The sequence below is a fragment of the Anguilla anguilla genome, chromosome 10 (genome assembly GCF_013347855.1).
Source record: "Anguilla anguilla isolate fAngAng1 chromosome 10, fAngAng1.pri, whole genome shotgun sequence".
Classification (NCBI taxonomy): Eukaryota; Metazoa; Chordata; class Actinopteri; order Anguilliformes; family Anguillidae; genus Anguilla; species Anguilla anguilla.
In genome coordinates, this window is record NC_049210.1 from 12,827,825 (window position 1) to 12,849,118 (window position 21,294).

Here is a 21,294-nt window from a genome sequence, read left to right on the forward strand (position 1 = left end):
TATCCCTGTTGACCAAGGTGCAGAACCAAGCAGTGGAAGGTCACTTTACTGCCTGAGGCTAAAACTCCAGCTAGAGCCTCTGCCTGCCACTGAAACCCCTACCACACTCACTATCACATTTATCTTAGGCTCCTACTCTCCCTGAATGATGCCTGGTGCACGATTTCCTATGGGCCTTTTTTATTGATCGTTGGCTTGTACATTCTATGTTGTGTGACAAACTACATACCAATTGTCTATCTAGTTATTAAGTGTTTTTATGCCTCGGCAACCTACAGCCCTTAGGGATAACTGCCCTTTTTATTTGAATTGATGACACGCTGGCAGTTAACAGCTTTGGAAATGTGGCTGAATGGTTGATATACCCAACCTGCTTCAATATATAACTTATGTCTCACGCACACTGAGAGGCCTGGCGGGAGTGTCTTACCAAGGTTGTACCACATGTCCCGGATCTTAAAGCCAATGGCCTTTCTCATGTCTCCGTATCTGTGAAAAGACCGCCAACTGATAACGCCCAAATTGCCAGACATACACATATAGTCAGGTCTACTTCTTACGATATACAAGGCTTGAATAGTATTGTAATGTTCTTTGGTTTAGACAATTAAACAAACAAAACTAAGCAATGCCAGGTCCCATCTGTCATTAGATCAGTAGATTCCAACGATGTACGGAATATTCTGGAACATACTCTGCTGGGTTTGCTGTGTGAGTGTCGTGACATACTGTTTTTGGAATAGCCTTACTTGTTGATGATCTTGTTGCGTTTCTCTTGGGAGAACGATTCCAGCTGCAATAACTTGTGGGTTAGGAACGCCACAGTAAGGTGGAAGTAGTTGTTCCACAACTGGTGGGGCAAGAGGGTAAAACATAAAGCACTGAGGGACAGTGGACTGGCTAGGATTCATTGTTTTAACCTTGTTTACATACTAGATACTGACCTGCAGCTGAAAATGTGCCTGGTCCAGGAAGTATTTGTTGAGAACATCGGAGTACTGGTTGATGGCCCGCAGGAACACCTGCATCTGCAGGAGGTTCATGATCATCCAATCAGAGGGAAAAATGTTCCCCATCAGGTCCTTAAACATGATGAATGTCTCCATCAGGAAGTCCTGCAGGGAGGGAGAGGGGGCGGAGAGAAACAGCGAGAGAAATTGAGAGAGAGACAGAGATGGAGAGATAAAGGGAGAGAGAAGGAGAAGAAGGGAAGGAGGGAGAGATTTGAGGTATGTGCACATAACTCTTGCTACTTGACTCCATATTGTATGAGGTGAAGTTTTGCTTTTTAACTCATTAAAATGGTGTGCGTACATGTATATATATATATATATATAAATATATATATATATATATATACATATGTTCTACAACCATATCAGGATTGTCAGGATTTAGTCACCATTTTGCAAGTATTTATATATCTGCTGAAATATACACTGACATGACAGACACTGACAAATTGCATCAGTGAAAATTTTGTCATTTGAAGCCAGTGTCACATCAATGATGAATTTATCAGAGGGAGGCACGCTCAATGAGATATGGCGCTGCCCCGGGCCGCGGGATGATTTCTCCGTCTGTGATTGCGCAGATTAACGGTGGTCATGGGAAGGGCAACGCCGCGCGACTTACAATGATGTCCTGTCTGGTTTTGAAGGTGCTGATATAGTGAGTGTAGTGCGCGTTGTCCATCTGTTTCAGAATGGCTGTCATGCAGGCCAGATAGTGACCCTGCCGGAGGAGAGAGAGCCCGTCCGTTACACAGAAACCTTACAAAGACGCACAGATCGAAGCACCGCGTGGCGAGCGTCACCCCACGTCTGAACCGCGTCTAGACAGGGCGCTAAACGGACGAGCTCCAGGCGCTTTACGGAATGGAAACGGAGTCGAGACAGCTGTCGGGGCGGCGTACAATGAGAGGGGAGCTCCGGCTCATGCTGATGACCGTCCGGTTGACCCGGCGAAGGAGACGTTCGATGATCATCTGCACGTGTCCTCTGGTGGGGCCCTGGGCAGGCACAAAGGCAGAGGAAGAGTCAAAGAGACACAGACACAGACCCGAATAGCAGAATGGAACGTCTGACCGACCAAAACCGGTCATTAGTTTTTAAACCCAATATGCCCAACTGGGTACATACTGGTTTAATAAGACAGTTATATATGTTTCTACTCCATTAATCTGTTTGGAAATGTCACATCACAGCAAGACTCCACTGTAAAGGATAAAACCTGCTGCTCACTGGAAAGACTGTGGCACACAATCAACAAATGTGCACTACAATGTACATGCATACAATTCAAACACAACAGTACTGTAATATCAATTTAAATTCTCATGTCACTTTTATTACGGACACATTCCTAGATACAAAAAAAAGATACAAAAGTGAAATTCAGGTTATAGGGAAGTTCAGATTTCAGTTGTATAACAAATATGTCTGGACAACATAGTGTGTGTATGTATGTGCATATATATACATACATTAATATAACCACGTAACTATATACATATAATGGGGGAACTATGTATGAAAAGGGTTGTGATTCCTACACTAATCACCTGATACAGGAAAAACAACAGAAATTGGGCCACTGTCCCAATACTTTGGCATTTAAATGTATGTATGTGTGTTTGTATGGACGGATGTATATATGTATGTGTGCATGCATGTGTAATGCTGTGGTTTTCAGTGGCATGTTGTCAGGCTGTGGTGTATGGTACAGTGAAACTCACCACATCCTTTCGATCCAGGTTGTCCAGAAGAGTGCTGAGCAGCTGGACACAGGCTTCATAATCAGGCTTGTTGGAGTGGTCATCCAGTTGACCACTCAGCTGGTCAGTCAGCAGGGGTAGAAGGACATCACGACAGTCTAGGTGGTGGTTGGAGAGAATCAGTTTAGCTGCGATTCAACATGTGACAGTTGTGAAGGTGTTCTGGGCTAGGAGCATCACAAATGCATTTTTTAAGTGGTTGGATGCAATCATGGGACAGTGAACCTTCATGGTGGGTACAGCTAACTTACAATATTATGCAAAGGCTTGATGAAACAATCAGAAACAATTCTTTCTGTAATTCGTAAAAGTTTCCAGACGGTTCACATTTTACAAAATCCACAGAGGTATTGAGTTACCAGGTTACTGTAGCAGGCACCCAAATGATTACGGCAGTAGCGAGAGCATACTCCTGCCGCATTGTTCACGGAGTGTTGAGGTACAGGTTAAGTGCAACCAGTGAAACAATGTGCGAAAATTATAGACGACTGCATTCTTCCATCAGAGCACGTAAAAGCTCAGTGCTGCTCCATTTAGACGCTACAGACGTTCAAAGGCAATTTGCAATTTTGACAGCAATACATTTGACGACTCCACTGGCACAATGGGCTGTGATAAAGCATGCAAGGATATCAGAAAGCCAGAGTTCTCCACCATGAAAGATAACATTTACAGAATGCCAGAAAGGTAGGAAATGCATCTGAGTAGTTTGGGAAGTATATAAAGAACTTTTTTGCCAATCGCAATGTGGGGTGCAAAGCCACTCCAAATTGCAAAGGACCAATGTCATTCAAAAGACAAGGTACACCACAGTTACAATGCTATACATTTGTCCTATTGATTCATGAAGTAGCACCAATATCCCAACTGCCTTAAGACCATAAAATCATTGGTGGTCATGGAATCATCTTATTGACGTCCAAATTAAAAACTGAAACAGATCCAGCTGTGTAACACAATTATTGTACACCCAAAACCAATTTACATTTCTGCTCATTTCAATATGACGTATTCTGCATCCAAAGAAACTCCAAAGAAATTTGCCCATACAAACCAGCACCCGCCAATGGCTAACATCATTAGCATCTTCATACAAAAACAATGGGAGTCTGGATGTCTGCAGGTAACATGACTGAAATTGCGTGCCAGTACCTTCCGCTCAGCCATTCTAAGTGGTTCATTTGGAATATGGACTTGTATATAATATATTTTAATAGTAGCTCAGGAAGGTATGCTGAACACGGCCAACTTTCAATTTAGGTCACACTGCCAACACTGTGATTATCTTTTTGAAATTATGTGCTATCTCGTAACATAATATCAATGTCATTTCAGCATGTTCAACCTGAATAGCGCATCATTACTGATGGGCAAAAATTTACATTACAATCAATTATGGGTGAACTGTCACTTGCAAGAAAAAAGAATGCTAACCAATTTCTATTCATGGGAAAAAGCTCTAACAGAATGGTGTCTTCCATCTCTCGCCTTCACAGCGGTAGTCAGATGAAGAACCGGCTAAACATGAGCTTAGCACCCAAAAAAACCCTCAAAGTGAGAAGTTCAGCAGATGGGAGACAATGTGACGGAGGTCAGGGAAGAGGTGACTGAATTCTTAATTGCCCACCTGGCTGCTTGAAAAGGTCACTCTCCACCATCTTGCACATGCAGCCCAGCTTCTGTCTCACAAGCTGAGAGTCAGGGATACTCTCAATGAACTTAGTTAAAAGAACACTGAAAAAAACAAACAGGAGAGGAGGGGAGAGGAAAAGAGCTGGTGAACCATAAATGCATCGAAAGTAAAAGCATTGATGAAGAACGGCAGAGCTAAACATTTGCAACGACTCCACCGGAAAGTCGGCTATCGTTCCTCTAGAGCCCATGTCTAGAATACCTGAGCTCCACGGGATCAAAGACATGCTGGATATCATTGATGATGGTGGGGAGGTATTTCAAAATTGCTCCCTGTAACAGAAAAACATGTCCCATAAATCATTGAGTGACAGAGAAAGGTCAAGGCAGCATAAAAACACTTGTTATGATGAGAAGCTCTTAAAGTAGCTTCCATCCCAATCATGCTTCAGAAATCCTCTGGGTCTTTTCCCCATGGATTCACAGTTCTACACCTCCCCTGTCTTTTCACCGCCCACTCCTTTTCATAGAACTCCGGGCTCACTTTAATCTTGACCCCTTCGTCCAGCGGCCTGTCCATCAAAGTGTTGAAGGACAGGAAGAGCGTCCTTATGGAGTTAAAGAATGCATCGCCATCCTCGCTGTTTCCATAGAATCTGTAAAACAGGGGTCGGGAACAGTTTAGAACAGCCCTTGTGGACCACGCCCGAGTAAGCAGCCAATCATGCTGCGAGACGCACGAAGAGGAGGCTGACCTCAGATACAGAACCCGGGACTGGACTATGAACCTGAAGAGGTACTTGAGGGCTTTGAGGGCAGAATACAGCCTCTCTGTCAGGGCGGAGTCTTCAGCGTGTCCCACATAATAATTCAGCACCTTGGTCAACTTCCTGATAGAGAGAAAGACAGTGTGTGAGCAAAAGGAAGGTCTTACTTTCTAAATCATCCTCCACATATTTATATCAATGGAAGCTTGGCAACATAAGTGCTATCTGTCCTGCCAATAAAGCCAGTTTATTTAAAAACTGAAAATTGCAAAGAGAGACAGAGGGAGAGAGAGACAGACTTTCAAACTCAAGCTCTACTGGGCATTAAACAGACAGTGTAGCGTGGTGGAATGCCTGACCGTGGTAAGCGATAGAACCCTGAGAAATACCCTGACAAAAAGCAATAGCCAGATGCTAGCCAACACAGGCAGGCATGACTGTCCACAGAGGACAGTCGCGGTGCGCACGCTGTCAACTTCAGCAGGCTGAAACAGCTCTGCACCTTCACACGCGTGACAAGCACAGCCACACGGGAGCAAACTTCTTCCAAACAGTCACTCTGTTCTCCTCAACTTTTCCTAATGCGATACACATCAAAAAACAACTGCCCATTCTCCTTGGGGAGTACAGGAGCTGCATTTCACTGGAAGCCAAAAACACGGCTGTCTGTTATAGCCTAAGGGACCGTGACCCACAATGCACCGGCGAGAGAGACAAAGGCCATTCGTTATCTGAAAAGAAAGCAGTTAAAAATTCATATCCTGCCCACCTTGAAATACTGTTGTTTTTAGTATCATATCATGAAAGGCACCAGCTGAAATTCTGAGCAGTCATTATACAGTGTACTGCAAACATAAGTGCTTTGGCAACAATTCCTGCATTTTATTCCATGCCAATGGAGCATTTGAACTCGAGAGGAAAGCATCTTCAGAAGCGAAGTGGGTGGGAGTGGGAGACAGGGAAACTGAGTGAGGGGGGGGAGGGCAACGTCTCGCTCGTGCGAGAGGCTCTTGTGTCCGAGTGCAGGGGGAGGAGAGAGAGAGACTCACGTGTACGCCAGCGTGGCACTGAAGTGCTTGTAGATGTACGTCTCCAGGACTGGGTTGAAGTGCTGAAACTTGATGTCGCCGATCAGCGAGATGATGAACACCTGTCAGAAGGGGCGAGGGGCGCAGGTGTGAGGCTGAAGTGCCCTTCACGTGACCATGCGGTCGAAACGTAGCAACAGACGGAAGGAAGGCTTACGGTGCATCTGCAACGTATCTGGAAATGCTCTCTCATATTACTCTTAGGCTTGGATTCCATCAGCATTTGCGCTTAGCTCATCTTAGAAATGAATGGAATTGTCTTTTCATTCATTTGGGTAAAATTTGTAAAGGTTCATTCATATTTTAGTTAGATTTTTTAAATCACAGAAATTGGGGGGAAAAAGGTCACAGAACTACCAAATAAATTGTGAAAATAAAGGAATCTGTGACACCGTGACAAACACCCAACCATGTTTATGATGCAATCTGCTGCCATGGTGCTGGGTTATATAGTTCCCTAGCGCTTGAGGGCTCACCAGGGCATTGAAGACCAGGGTGTCATAGGTGTCCTTTTCAGAGGTCTCCATCATGATGTTGAAGAGGGCATCGAGGGTGTCCTGAAGGAACTGAAAATGCAAGGAAGAGGTTGAGCACAGTTCAGCACAGGAAGCAGGGACACAGGGCTGATTCAAATCACCCTCACCTGTCTCGCCTTGCTGATGCGGATTCAAACCCCCCACACCTTGGCAACCCTGTTCAACTCCCCCCCTGCTAAACTCCTGCCTCACCTTCACAATCTCCCCTCCCTCCACCTCCATTAGTCGCTGCAGGTTCTGGTCCAGCTCGCCGGGGTTGGATCTCCAGTTCAGTAGGCCCAGCAGATCGACTGTCGCACGCCACATCAAAAAAGAGCATCAAAAAGAACTTTCAGAAACCCATCAGCAAAAAGCATTCCACAGACCCCGTGCGTCACAGACCAGTGTAATGCCCACGCTCGTCCTTGCTGACGGCGTGCTTTATTACAGTTTACATTGGAACTGAACTATGGATCTAAGTACGCTCGCCTAACGCATGTTCACACGGTCTCAATTAAGGGAAGAACAATGCAACACATCGCAGCAATGACAAGTCAGTTGTGTACATCTGTGTGTTTGGAAATATGCAATGTGCGCAGCCACATCCTGTTTGTGTTTGACGTGTGACCACCACAAACATTGCTTACATAGCCTCTCACTGTTCGCATGGCTCGACAAGTTTTTTTTGTGAATGGCGTATGGTTTATGTATGGTGTATGTGACCAACACAAACACTGCTTACTGTATGTATTGGTGCAGGTGTTTACATGGGTGCGTGTGCATGAGCAAGTTGATGTGCGCGCCTGGGGGTTGTGCTTGTTGCGTGCAAGCGAGCATGCGTGCATGCCTGGGCATATGTGCATATGTGTGAGTGTGTGTATGCATCAATGCATGTGTGCATGTGTGTTTGTGAATATGTGCATCTGCATGAGCAGGCCCGTATTTTTGGTGTGCGTGTGTGTTTGTCTCTAGGTACACGTGGCAAAGTTTGGCCCACATTTCCATGTTTTTATATCCATGCATATCAAGCAAAGGTGTATCATCAAAGGTGTTATGTGAACTACAAATGCACTGGATGGTATGCACAAGGGGTGAGGCTAGACTTTTACCGTTCTGAGTGAGCTTTGTGGAGCAGGTGAGAGTGGCGATCTGAAAGCTGTCTTTGGTTACGGGGATCACGCCCGAATGGTGGAAAGCCTTCCCCGTCTGCTTCTCCTTCTCCTCCACCTCTGCCCATGACCCAGGCAAGGTCAGATAGGTTTTAGCGTCCTCCGTCTTCTTCACGTCGACCTGAAATACACCCTAACAGTTATCCAGCCCCACGGCAAAAGCCACATAACATGCAGACATACTGGAGACACAGCTCATTAGATGTATCAACGATTATTCACACAAAAACATTTTGAGCCAAGAAAACAGTTAAAGGCTATGTTTTAGACCATTATAAACCAGACATGTTACATAAAGCTCACAAATCTACATCTTAGAGATTCTACTCCCCATTCATGGAGTTGTTATCAGGAATTCAAGACGCTCAGTTCAGTGCACCTCATGACAGGTTACAGGGCCAGGAGTGCAAAGCATTGTTAGCATGACGGCGGAGCAGGAGGCTAAGATGAGTCATCTATCTGCTTCTAACTTCCCGCAGCCTTGACGCCCGATTTCTCACTGCTGACACACGCTAGCCTAATCTGGGCTGAGGGCCACACCCTGATGGGGCCGAGGACCGCACCCTGATGGGGCCGAGGGCCGCACCCTGACCTCACGCGCACCGCTCCGCGTCTCACCTTGTAGACGATCAGGTCGTGCTTCCCGTCCCGCAGCGTGGTCCCGTCGGACTTCATCAGGCGCACGAACGCCATGCCGAAGGGCTTCTCCGATTTGTCCCTGGCTGGAAGACACAAAAGGGCGTGTCAGGGCGGTCGCCGCACGCCGCCCCAGGAGCGCCACCAGCAGGTTTTATAAGGGATGGACGGCATGGGAAGGCACGGGGCGGGGCACGCTTTGGGGGGCAGGGGAATACTCACAGTCCTGGGAAGACCTGTGGCGAAACATCAACCTGAGGTGGCAGCGGCCCACGTCTTCGATGGGAATGGCCACCTGCGTGGGGGGGCGGAGCAAGAGAGGGACGGAGACAGGAAGAGACCCGAGCAAAGAAAGAAACGAGGGTCACTCATTCGGCTGGCAGCGTAGCACGACGGTTAGGGAACAGGGCCTGCAAATCCAAGGCTGTGGAATCAATTCCCAGGTGGAGCACTGCCGTTTCTACCCTTGAGCAAGGCACTTAATCTGAATTGCTTCAGTAAATATCCAGCTATATAAATTGATTGCGTGTAAAATAAATAAATAAAACAACGCTGTCCAAGTCGTTCCGGATAAGAGTACCCGCTAAATGCCTAAACTGTGCAATGCACTGGAACACATGACCACTAGAAACAGATTAAAGGAATAATACAATCTAGAGAAGAGTACATTTTTGATTCTATTTTATTTCATGAATACATACCCTCCCATTTTAAAACGATTTTATACTATCCATTATAAACCAGCGTTTCAGTAGCTGACAGCAGGCTGGTCCCTGTCCTTGAGCGTGCCCAGTAGAACAGCACCTCGTACCTTGACCGTTTCATTCCAGCAGGGCTGTTTGACCTGGTAGTAGATGACGGACTTATACTCCGTGATTCCGTCATTGCCAGCTCCAGGGAATATTGCTTTCTGCAACGGGGGAGAAGGTTGGGTACCATGACAAAGATTGTGTTTAGATTTCAGTCACATGTAAATCCTTATCTGAGCTTTCAGAGGAGCAGAGCGGACAATCGCATTACAAAATCCTGCTGATAAGAATTAGATTTTTCTCCCAGATATGCAGTTTTTTTTTTTTAGCAACGTATTCCACCATCCTTACATCGCGATAAAAATCTTATCAACTCAACTACATTCGTCTGGTTGTAAAAATCTTAATTGAAGGGGAGACTATAATACAGATTTTGCAAAAGGGCGATACATTTATCAAAGGATACAATTGCCACATTGTAGAGAACCTCTGTTACAACAGCAGAGAGAGTATTACATGGGGTGAGAGGTTGAAGGAAAGAGGATTTATTATTTATTATTTATTTATTATTTATTATTTATTATGATTTAACTTGATTAAAGCCATTTGGTCTGAGTTTAAACTTGATTTATTACCTCCATTGGTGTGCCTTCATCATCCAGCACACTCATCATCACCTCCACATTTTTGGGCGTCTTCTTTTTCCCTCGATCGAATTCTCCCTGCAGCAGCGTCACATATATGTCGTTCCTCACGTTTCCTGAAGGAAGACAGACACCAAAAGGCCTTTCGAGTTCGCATCTCGCCCGGGATTCCGAGCGTCTCGCACGCGAGCTATCCGTCTCCGCGGGCAACGGAACCCCCGACCCACCCCCCCTTTTCTGCGAGGGTAGAGAGAAAAACACACTCTACAACTTCCATAACAAAAGAACCTGGGAGGATGATCTCGGGGAATCCCATTTTCCTGACGATGGGCGTGCTTCGGTCCACAAAGTGCGGGTAGTCCTTCTGGACCTGGGCCAGATCCCCCGGGAGCAGCTTCAGGGTCACGAACAGTCCTGCGGGCGTGGTCACACGAGTTAAGCAAGGGTCAGGGGAGCAGATATGGGAATAGCCAACATGAAAAAAAACAGGCAGATAAACAGAGAATGCAATCACGGATGTGACATTGGACAGACAAAGACCTAGGCTAGTCAGCACATGTCACTCACATGACACAGCTCTTGCTGTCCAGTTGCTAGGGAGGCGCTAATGTCAGGACGTGGTTACTGTCTGCGCTAGCGCTATCCTCACCTTGACCCTTGTGGTTGACCTCACGGGTGGCGATGACCTTGTTGAAGACGGCGGTGAGTGGCTCGTTCTCCCCGATGACCCTAGACGGGATCAGCGGGGACATGATCAGCTGCCTCTGACGTATATAAGTCTCCATTGCAATTCTGAGAGAGAAAGAGGGGAAGAAAGAGTGAGCGAGGCAGAGAGGTCGAGAGAGAAAGAGAGGGAGGGAAAGAGAGAAAGAGAGGGGGGAGTATTCGGCAAAACATTGTAAAATATGTCACGCCAATAAAGCATTTCAATCGAGAACTGAAGGAAACTGAAATGAAATTGAGAGTGAAAAAGGAATGAAAAAAATGAGAAGTGGGGGAAGAAGTGAGTGGTTAGAATGTGAAAGATTGCAGGGGAAAAAAGAGTGGAAGATGGAAAGAGATGTAGGGCAAAGAGCGAAAGTGGAAAAACATTGCGGGGAAGGATGAAAGGCACAGAAGGATGTTTATGAAAAATGCAGACTGGAAAAGGAATGAGAAAGAAATGGAGGTCTGGAACCAAGGACTGTACTCCATGGAAAAGGCAAATATTCAAACTATTTCAACAGACTGAGCTGCTCCTCCAGGCTGAAGGTGTAAGATAGGCTGTGACCATTTTGCTCTTTCTATGCAGACCAGAAATGTAGTCCTGAACGTGTCAAATCAGGCAGATACGAGGACGGGTTCAGCTAGAAACATTTTTCTCTGTCAGGCATAGTGCTAGTTGCAGCGTTTTCGATCGTGTCATGAAGCACTCAGACGAGGTTCACAGGAAGCCCGTCCCTCGGTCATGTGTGACCCAACAGTAATATTGGCGCCGCGCATCTCGCCAAAAGCAGAACTGGCGGTCCCGCGGAGGCCCGCAGCCGAATACGCTTCGCACTCCTCGAGGCGTCCAGCTACGGGGGAGACGTGCGTAAGGGTGTCTAATTCACAGCCGATCTCTAATACCGCCGCCTCGACCGGCGGCCCAGGTCACGTGACTCACTGCTGAAAGGGGATGAAGTGCTGCTTGTCCTCGTCGTCCGATTTCCCGTGCGCGATGTCTGTGATATCCATTACTGCAGAGAGAAAACAGCAGGAATCAGATGAAACCGTGACCCTCTGAAAGGGGTCCCCGCCATTTTGGTTCTTTTTTTTGTGTGTGTGTGTTTGTTTTTATATGGCCACTTGAAGTTGTTAACACTGGCTCGAAGTGCACAGCCAGGCCGCCATGTGTGACGCTGACGGCCCGCGGTGTCACGTTTCCCAGCCTTGGCTCCCTCACACGCGAGGGCCCGCGGCTCCGATCGAGAAACAGAGGACCCATAATGCCCTTTGTGTGCCAGCTGTTGTTATGGGCCTTGTCGCGCCGCCTGCCAGGGACTATGTGGCGGGGGGACAGGAGATGAATAAAAGACAAAAGGGCCGATTTCTCACACGGCGCACATGACCTTGGGCCCAGATATCAAGGTAGATCCAATCTCAGGGGACAAAAGCTTTCCCCCTTTTGTTTCCTGCCTTTCGGAGTTCATTCTGAGCAAGGATGAGTGAGGGACAGAGCGAGCGCGAGAGAGAGACACTGGTGACTGATGGCCCAGTTGAAAAAGGACATGGGCTATTTCCAGACTGCAGGCCTTGAAACTATAATACTTTTTTTCACAAGTAACTGCATGTGAGAATCTGCTTGAGAACCAACTAGACATTTCCTGTTATTACTGCAGGTCTTTCTGTCACAAATGTCTATGCTTCAGTAGAATTCACATATGAGCACATCTATGCCAATAACACACTCTGAATGTAATTGCACTGAGAGAGGGATACAGAGCAAGAGAGAGCAAGAGAAAGAGTGAGAGAAACAGAGACTAAGAGACAGTAACCGATGCAACATTCAAGAAAAAATGGCTACAAAATTTCCATACTGTAGTCCTCTAGTCTTTTTTCCTCCCCTGACTACACATATGATTCTTAATGTTGTGCTTATTTTAGATTATGACTGTATATCTTTCTGTCATAAATTTCTATGCTTCAGCAGTATTTACTGGATTGTATTTCATGCTAATAAAGCATTTGACCGTCGTTGCACTGAGGGTGCGAAAAGACAGGGGGAGAGGGGGAGAGGGGGAGAGAGAGAGAGAGAGAAAGAGAGAAAGAGAGCGAGCGAGAGAGAAAGAAATTGAGAGGAGGTGGATGGGGGAGGGGCGAGCCTTGCTCACTTCCCCTATCTTGGATTCAGCCCATTTACTCCCTGTGCAGGTGGCACAAGTAATGACCACTCCTCATCCAGCAAAGAAATTCAATCCTCCTCCCGAAACACGGGAGCAATTAATTACCTTTCCAGTCGTTTCTTTTACAGGGCGCAGGGGGTTTGTGCTTTCACGGGTCGCCAGAGACAGTTTAGCAGCGGGATTCTCTTCTAAATTTGTTTATTCACTTTCAATCCGTTCGTTATTTATAGTTTCACTGCGAGGGATTTGCCAGACAATATCGTCGCGGAACTTATGGTGCGATTCGAGGGGGATAACGGGTAAGAGGCCGCGTAAATTAGAATGATTTGCGCCGCTTAGCGCGACGCCTTCCCGGGGAACCACCGAAGCTGCGTCGTCTGCGCCGCTCATTTCCATCGCGGAGGACATTGTGGCTCGACGCCGCCGCCGCGTCCGAGCGGGAGGCGACACCCTTTCACGGGCGCGCCTCCCCGTCGCAGACCCCGAACCCTCACCCGCCACTCCGAAGGGTCTCCTCAAACCGCCCGTGTGCTTCTTGCCCTCCTTCAGCTCCATGCACCCCACCCGGATTATCTGACACACCAGGAACACCCGCGGCCTGATCAGATCGCTGCTGCTCAGGTCCTGCGAGGAGAGGAAGGACGGAGGTCAAGGACAAGAGATGACCTTGACCGCAGAAATCCATACAATCAATCGGCTGAGCTACTACATGCACGATTGCAATTACTATCACACACTATTTGTTGAGCAGATGCTTTATTTGATGAGGGCGACATGCAAATGTCCACATTTTTTAAAAATTCCAGATAAATACCTTGCGCAAAGGGAACAACGGCAATGCCCTACCTCAGAACTGAGCCTGCAATCCCTGCATGACAGGCCCAGTTCCCGAGACACCGCCGCCGTGTACATACAGTACACTGAGCAAGTAATAACAGCTAACAAAATCATTCATTGTTCTAGGTGGATTTACCACCTATAATACTAAGGTAATGACAACCAAACCAAAATAACCAAAATGGGAAGTTCATAAGAGGAAGTAAAAATATAGCTAATGTTTTCAGTAAGCACATCAGCAGGGCGAATGAGCACAGCTGATAAGAAAGTAGAAAGGGGAAGGAAGTACTAAGAAAGGAGTGACCACGTCTCACGGGGAGTTTACCGTGAAGAGAGCCGGCAGGTTGTTCAGCTTCTCGATTTCCTTGGGCATGCCCGTGCTGCCCCATCGTACCAGGAAGTTCTCACTGCAACACGCCACACGGTCAAACTCTGGCCGGTAATGACAAATTGGCTACATTTTCTCTGGCGCAATAGGCATGCCAACAGTAAGGCACTGTAATATATCTCCAAACTTTTGCCCTGACGGTCCAGTAACTCAGACTTTCTATTTTATAGCACGTTCAACCCTAGGCCTTCTATAGGTTCAGCACTACACAATCACGTCTACAGCACCCGCAGCCTTCTCTGCACTTCTCTATTGTGGGTGGCTGTAACCATGGAGAAAGCGGGCGACCGCTGACCTGATGAAATCTGACTGGTCGGGGTCATAGAGGGACATGAGCAGCTCGGCGTCCTCTCCGATGTTGCACACAAAGTTCTTCAGGTTCATGAAGAGGCTGTAGGTGTGGACCGTGCTGAAGAGGGACTGTCGCCTCATCTCCAAGTTCTGGAGCCGGGTCTGTGGTAGGGTGGAGAGCGGTAACAATCAGCTATGTTGCTTCTCAGTTCTCACTGGCCTTATATGACAGTTCCTGGGTGATAAGTATTCATTACAGTGCTTCAATGTTCTGTTCCATTGCCTTCAATAAGGTAGCTAAGAAATGGTCTTGGCTGGGCGGGGGGGGGGGGGTGCGGGGCTTTGGCTGCGCACACAATGTCCATAATGTTATACTGGCATTGCGTAAACAGGAAACGGTGGTGCATAAATGTTCTTTCACGACTGCCGACTGCTTTACATTCTTCAATGTGACTGACTAGTCAGTATTAAAAGAAATTAGGAAAACAAAGGTTGACTGTGCAAATCTGTATCTTTAATCTGCTTTCTTCAATACTAAAACACCAGGGGCTCGTGTTGGTTCTGCCCTTGTATAAGAACATTACTTGGAAATAGTCATTATGTTTTTCAAATTTTTCAAAATGCACAGATAATGAGAACACCATTGATATTTAATTTGCCAGTGATAAAGTGATGTTGAATGCTTTATCTGTTCAGTATGTATATAAAGGCTTAGTACCCAACAGACACAGCCAGTTACACAGATATAAATGCGATTTCCATGGTTATGATAAAGAACCCAACGATCTGCTTCCACTTAAGGGGCCCTTCAAGCTAATAAATGCCTCTGTTGATGACAGTCCTGATTGGTGGTGTTTTGTGTTTCATATTGGCAATCCCCTGTAGTGTCACATTTCAGAGCTATATATCACACACTGTTATAACCAATGTGAGTGGTTTTCAGTTTTTGAAGGCTTTAGAAGCTTTTTTCATAAGAAATCCATTTAAGGGGGCCAGATTAGGCTACTCCACCTTAAGAAAACCAGACCCATATGAAGCGAAGCCTTATCGTTCAATCTCAATAAACAGCAGGGAGGTTGACTCAAAAGGGGCTTTAAATCAACCGGCAGGGGCAGTGTAACAGCTACTGGCCTGGGGGGGGGGGGGATTAGAGGGACCGTGGCGGACTACAAATGCGTGGGACGGACGCCGATGACCACTTCCTTCACCTTCTCCTCCTGTATCCTCTCGTCGACGCTGCGGGACGCCGTCTCGTGAGCGCGGTACAGACTGACGGTGCTGGTGAAATCCGGATCCAGCGTGTTCCCCGCTTCATCCCGCACCACCAGGTCCAGACCCAGGATCCTTCACAAAATCCAGCGTTATTCAGCCTCAACAGCGGTTCATAAGGATATGATAAAGCCATTTTTAATGCAAGAAGGGCCGCACGAAAAACATCAAAGAAGCCGTTGGCTGCCAAGGAAATATTACGACATAGGACAATGCACAAATCCGAAGGCTCTTGAGAACAATATGAAAGAAATCTTAAGTCTCTGACCGGTTTCCATAATCAATTTTAGCCGTGACTTTCTTCCTGAGCTCCACCAGGTCATCTTTTGGCAGCGTCCCGGACACTATCTGTGATCGATACTCTATCAGGCTGTAAGCCATCTGCTGAACGCTCCGGAACAGGGTGGTCTTGTTGCTCTGTAACAAAGACACGCAAACGCAAATATCTTACATGTTTGTGCGCTCAAATGTGGGCCTGTATATTGTAAACCATCTGTTTTAACTAGCCTTTTCAGGCCTTTTTATTATGCCTGTGAAGTTAATTGCTTGGTTAATACATTATGTGATCATTTAAAGCACAGAGGGATAAATAACAAAAAACAAAAAGGGGAAAAATGCAAGAGCTGCCTGCTTACCACATACAGCTTGTGCCATATCTGTGCCCATTCCCTGAGGGTGGCGCCCAGTTCCATTACCAGGGGAAGATCCGCTGGGATAACAATCTCCTGCTGGCTTCAAGGGGCATTTGGAGGATAGAGGGAGCAGGAGAGCGTTAGGACCACCTAAACTGTCCTGACACACCATCACGGCCTGGGATGCCAAACAAATGGTCTGCCAGATTTACCTGGGGTTGAGTACGTTCTCTACAAGCAGCTCTCCAGCGGATCGATAGTTTTTTTACAACATGATTACATGGGAGCATTCCTGGATTTATTAACTTTCCACAAAAACGTTCAAATGTAGAGCTGCTAGTGCAGCACACCTAGCCTCCGCCTTGCTTTTTCTGAACATTTAACAGTTCGCTGAGGGATTCAGGGAGTCAGCCAATTTAATGCAGTGTAAGAACTCTGTTGTGCTGCTGACTTACCCTGTCCCTTCGACTTTAGCCTCTTTCAGGTGGATGTAGGAAGCCGGGAAAATTCCCTATGGGAGAGAACAGACAAAATCTCAGCTAGCAATCATTTCTTATATATCAACAGAACCGCAAGAGGAGTCATATTGTTGACCGCACCTTTTGTGATTTGTTCCGTAACGTGTATCCTCTGTACCACCCTGGGTAAATGACAGAGAGACAGAAAGACGGGATGAGAGAGGCCCAGCCATAAATATCACAGTTATTGAATTTGAAAAAAATCACGTTCGACATTTTTTGCCGATGCACCACAAAGCGCATCGCGGCTTCTCTGCAGCTCTGGGTTAAATATTACGGAATAGGTCCAGAATGCGCTACGTTCTTTTCTTCTTCTTTTTTTTTGCCTGAACGTGTAGCAGCCTGCTCGGAGCGGGAGCACACCGACGAGTCTAGGCCCGCTTGAGGTTCAGGCTCACCCTCAAACGTCTCCAGTATGTGCACCGTGTCCCCCACCTGCAGACACAGCTCTTGCTGTCCTCTGGCATCATAATTATATACCGCTAGAAAAAGACAGAAAGAGAGAGAAAGAGAAATAGTCATTTGCACAAAATTTCATTCGCGAGCTGTTAACAACATACATTTTACAGTAATAATTAGTATAATTACAATTTCCATTCATTTAAAATGCACGCTTGTTTTAGAACACTAACAGTTGCATGCGATGGTATTGCGAGGCAATGTTACATTTGAGTCCAATACGGCACACTGAAACAAATGTAAGCTGCAGAAAAAGAAAGTGGAAAAAAAATGAAAGATAGAAAGTGAGATTCAGTAAGAGTAAGTGGGAGACTGTAGATATTAAATTCGACACAATAAAATAGCGAGACAAACACAGCAAAACTGGCGAAGGAGGCCAGCCAGACAGAAAGAGAAGGGACGTAATGTTACATTGTGCAGTGATATATTTCTGTGTGAATCAACCTATCAGCTCTTTCCTTTTTGCTTTCCCATCCAACAATCTCGCCAGAAGACAGACCTACTGGACAGCCTAAACAACAGTTCCCCCCCGCCCCCCCCCCCCCCCCCCCCTAAAAATAAGAAAAAAAGTGTGAAATTGTTCTGACAGTATTTTTGGATGGGTTGCGTTTTGTGACATTCACTCAGATACAGTTTAATTTTCGCACTGGGTTTTAATAAACGGAGCCTCCACTTCCATCAGATAAGGCCCGCATTGTTGGCTGAAACGCCTCAGCGGAGGAAGGGGAGAGGCTGTCAAGCCCTTTTGATGATATTGTTTCAGCTGGATGCGGCCTGGAAAAGTGCAACGAAGGCTTCATCGCGAAAATAACTGGCAAACGCTCCAAACAATGAAATCGCACTTGGGCTATTTATCTCTTTTTCCATGAGCGACGTGACACTAAACTCAAGTTTTCACACAACCCTGGAAATTGTGGTATTTAAAAATAAATACGACAGAAGGCTATGTCAAGTATGGATGACTGTCAAAAATGACATCTGAGGCGAAACACATTGTGATTAGCTTCACAGCTGAACTACGGTCTTCTTTTCACTCAGAATACTTCATAGCTCATTAGCACCCTCTGGTGAAGTGCTGGTTGGTGTAATTGGACCATGGGGTTTGATTTGGGTGGATCAGGGAATCCAGCATTTAGTCATCAAGTGGGAGGCTATGAAAGACACCAGGAGATTCTAACTATCAGCCACAGAGGCAGTTAAAACCATACTCTAGTTAGCACGCTCAGCGGTTTGTCCGGGATGCAAAAGCCTTTCTCCCCTTTTGTGAACCAGTGGGTCTTCCCGGATAAAAAAAAAATCCAGCCAATTCTGGCCCCCCACGCCCCCATTCTTTCCTTCTTTTCCAAAAATCATGTGTGGTAGTCTGAGCCACGGTACAGGACGCCTGCCTCTGCATCATCTCCGAGTGCGTTCCACTCCTCCACCTCCCCCAACCCCCCCGCCCCCGTCTTCAGAAGCCCAGTGTGCAAACCCCTGTCCTGACTTGCTTCATGATAATCCTAGCTGCCAGAGAATTTCAGAATTTCACTGCAGGCTTGGACTGGCTTTGGTTATTACCACTCACTCTACAATACAGGGGGAAGTAAATGCTTTAAGATCCATGTGTCCCATTTACAATTCACAGAAGCAGACATACGTGACTTTCAACTCATAGTTTTACCATTGTGTGAGAAATTCATATTCACAGAGACACATCACAAGAAAAAAAAGATATTTCATTAAATTGAACCTGAACCCAATAAAGCTTGAATTGAGAGGTGTACCGCCCGATGACTTTTATGACATATACTGTATTAATAAGGTGAGACTTTGCTGCTATAAAACATAGGCTAGTTTGATGGTTTGCATCAAAATCTTGGGAAGTACAGAACTAATTATTCAATAATGTAGGCTAGCGCCGAAGCAAAGTTATCTATGCAATGTCGCCAGTGGATTTTAAGTCAAATATAATTCCTTCATTGGTTTATCTATTGACTGTTAAGTCTTCATTAAATCATTTGTGGACTCTTAATCAATCTTTCTTTTCAATCTAGGCTACTATATGACTTCTCATAAGTACATGTACTTACGTGTAGCCTATAAAGACATTGTGCTTACAGTGACTGTTCTAAACCCCAGAGGGTTGTGAGTTCAAGCGCCAGTTGCATCATACTGTACCAGAGGTTTTAAAAATGGTGCCTCAGGCCCATTACATAAAAAGGGACTGTGGGTAATGGCATTGTAATAGATTTGTGACTTGTCCTGGGGGTGTACTTCTACACCAATCTGCTGCACACCACACAACTGGGATAAGATGCGACTCGACAAGGCACAAAAAACTGGACACAGATTCGCCTACTCACTTATCCAGACACCATAATGTTCAGCCTTACAAAACAGTCCTGCTAAGGTCGTTCACATTAATTCATCCTAATTTTGTTAATTGTGCGTGTGGTATTACAATAACAGCTTCAAATGAAATTATAGGTATTGCCTGACAATAAGATAATGGCGTATGTGACAGACTTATATGACACAACAGAAGTGATAGCTAATACATTAGATTTGTTGTTGATGCTGTAAATTAAATTAAAATGTCAAGCTCAGAAAGAAGTCTAGTCATAGAGATCTGAACTTCTTTCACTTCTCATCGATTTTTAATCTATTTTTTACCAGCCAAACTCACAAACAAAGCTTTGCAGAGATTCAGTAGATTTTTAGACTGTCACAGTATAGCCTACTGGGTTAACAGTATACCATGTAGGCTATACCAGAATTGCTGCATATCATACCAACAACATTTTTGCCAGCCTGATAACCATGCTGGCCTAATAACACGGTATTTGACATAATACGATAAACACTAGTTAATACTACGTGTTTGATTACGCGTACACAATTGTTTAACAAAACAGAAATAACACTGCATGCTTAAATTAGCAGTAGTCACAATTAGGCTGCAGTCAAACGGCTCTTGGATGAATTTCCATAGGCTACATATATTTCGGCAGGCAGTTTTTTAATTAAGCAGAGATATTTCTGCTGATGCCTCTTATTTCTGATGCTCTGAATCCTGAATCCTTGAGACATGAGTCAAATAACAAATCGTGACAAACTTGCATACTAAAATTAACAGTGCTGCAGTAGCAATTAGGATAACTGAGCCATGCCAATTCAATTCCCAGTTGAATGTATAAATCTGTGAATACACAAATTTGTTCTCAATATCCAGGAAATGATGGGGCATATGATTTAAAGGGTGATAGCATAAACAGGGTAATTTTAATGAATTCCATTTACTTATAGCAGTGCATTTATATTATTTTTTGAAACTGTGACACCGTGGTTACCTCACTATTTTTAGAGCAGTTATCATACCATCAAAAACTCATACCATGACATTCCTACTCTAGACTCTCTGCTAAAGAATACAGTAAACAAGTTGCAAAGTTTTCCTATATGAATAGATTTTGTTCAAAGTATTCCTTTGCAAGTTGATGCCTGAGCTCATCTACTCCTTCCAAGCATGCATAAACTGGGTAACAGTGGCTATAATGTAAAAAATCAGCTAAGATGGCCACTGCCAAACAGTATTGACATCAGCCCAGAATTTCCATATTTACGCCTCCCATACAAAATTGGTACTGTAGGTCATGTTTAGAGGTAGGCTACACGTCCAAAAAAACTTTGTGGACCACTGATACTTACAAAGCTGTAGGCCTTTATCTCTACAGAGTGAGTGGTTTATCACACTGCGCCAGAAATGGTTTTAGGGTGCAGGAAGTGAGACGGGAGAATTCCGACGCCTTCGGCGGCACTGCGTTAAGCTGCACATTTTCTGAACGCCTCGCATCTGTCTGTTTGTTACACGCTGCGTCCAACGCCTCCAAGACAGTACGACATTTTTTAAAAAAAGGGGACGCTCTCTGCAAAGCACACAAGTTCTCAGAATACCCACTTCACTCATGCAAATAAAAGGATTGGAGTTCCGCCAGCGATACTGCTGTGCTCTCGGCGTCCTTCGCCATTGTTTGAAAAATGAGCCGGAGACTTCATTATGGAACTGAACTATTTTTAGTCA

At 45.6% G+C, this 21,294-nt stretch overlaps 1 protein-coding gene across 2 annotated transcripts in view; it reads right to left on the minus strand.

Moving 5' to 3' along the window:
• dock5 (dedicator of cytokinesis 5) overlaps positions 1-21,294 on the minus strand; it is a 38,781-nt gene that overhangs the window by 14,368 nt on the left and 3,119 nt on the right. Inside the window, exons 2-31 of one of the 2 annotated variants that reach the window (XM_035379503.1) lie at positions 17,174-17,257; positions 16,857-16,897; positions 16,713-16,768; positions 16,261-16,357; positions 15,894-16,042; positions 15,565-15,700; positions 14,361-14,518; positions 14,003-14,084; positions 13,335-13,464; positions 11,622-11,694; positions 10,626-10,705; positions 10,265-10,390; positions 9,968-10,092; positions 9,395-9,493; positions 8,806-8,878; positions 8,566-8,669; positions 7,888-8,068; positions 6,992-7,089; positions 6,740-6,829; positions 6,225-6,325; positions 5,164-5,298; positions 4,953-5,064; positions 4,671-4,741; positions 4,404-4,510; positions 2,738-2,874; positions 1,916-2,011; positions 1,636-1,734; positions 945-1,115; positions 750-850; positions 431-489 (exon numbers count right to left, since the gene is read on the minus strand). In XM_035379503.1, the coding sequence (XP_035235394.1) occupies positions 431-489; positions 750-850; positions 945-1,115; positions 1,636-1,734; positions 1,916-2,011; positions 2,738-2,874; positions 4,404-4,510; positions 4,671-4,741; positions 4,953-5,064; positions 5,164-5,298; positions 6,225-6,325; positions 6,740-6,829; positions 6,992-7,089; positions 7,888-8,068; positions 8,566-8,669; positions 8,806-8,878; positions 9,395-9,493; positions 9,968-10,092; positions 10,265-10,390; positions 10,626-10,705; positions 11,622-11,694; positions 13,335-13,464; positions 14,003-14,084; positions 14,361-14,518; positions 15,565-15,700; positions 15,894-16,042; positions 16,261-16,357; positions 16,713-16,768; positions 16,857-16,897; positions 17,174-17,257 (3,171 nt within the window). Of the gene's footprint in view, positions 1-430; positions 490-749; positions 851-944; positions 1,116-1,635; positions 1,735-1,915; positions 2,012-2,737; positions 2,875-4,403; positions 4,511-4,670; positions 4,742-4,952; positions 5,065-5,163; positions 5,299-6,224; positions 6,326-6,739; positions 6,830-6,991; positions 7,090-7,887; positions 8,069-8,565; positions 8,670-8,805; positions 8,879-9,394; positions 9,494-9,967; positions 10,093-10,264; positions 10,391-10,625; positions 10,769-11,621; positions 11,695-13,334; positions 13,465-14,002; positions 14,085-14,360; positions 14,519-15,564; positions 15,701-15,893; positions 16,043-16,260; positions 16,358-16,712; positions 16,769-16,856; positions 16,898-17,173; positions 17,258-21,294 lie in introns of both variants that reach the window. The other variant, XM_035379502.1, reaches the window with a different exon arrangement.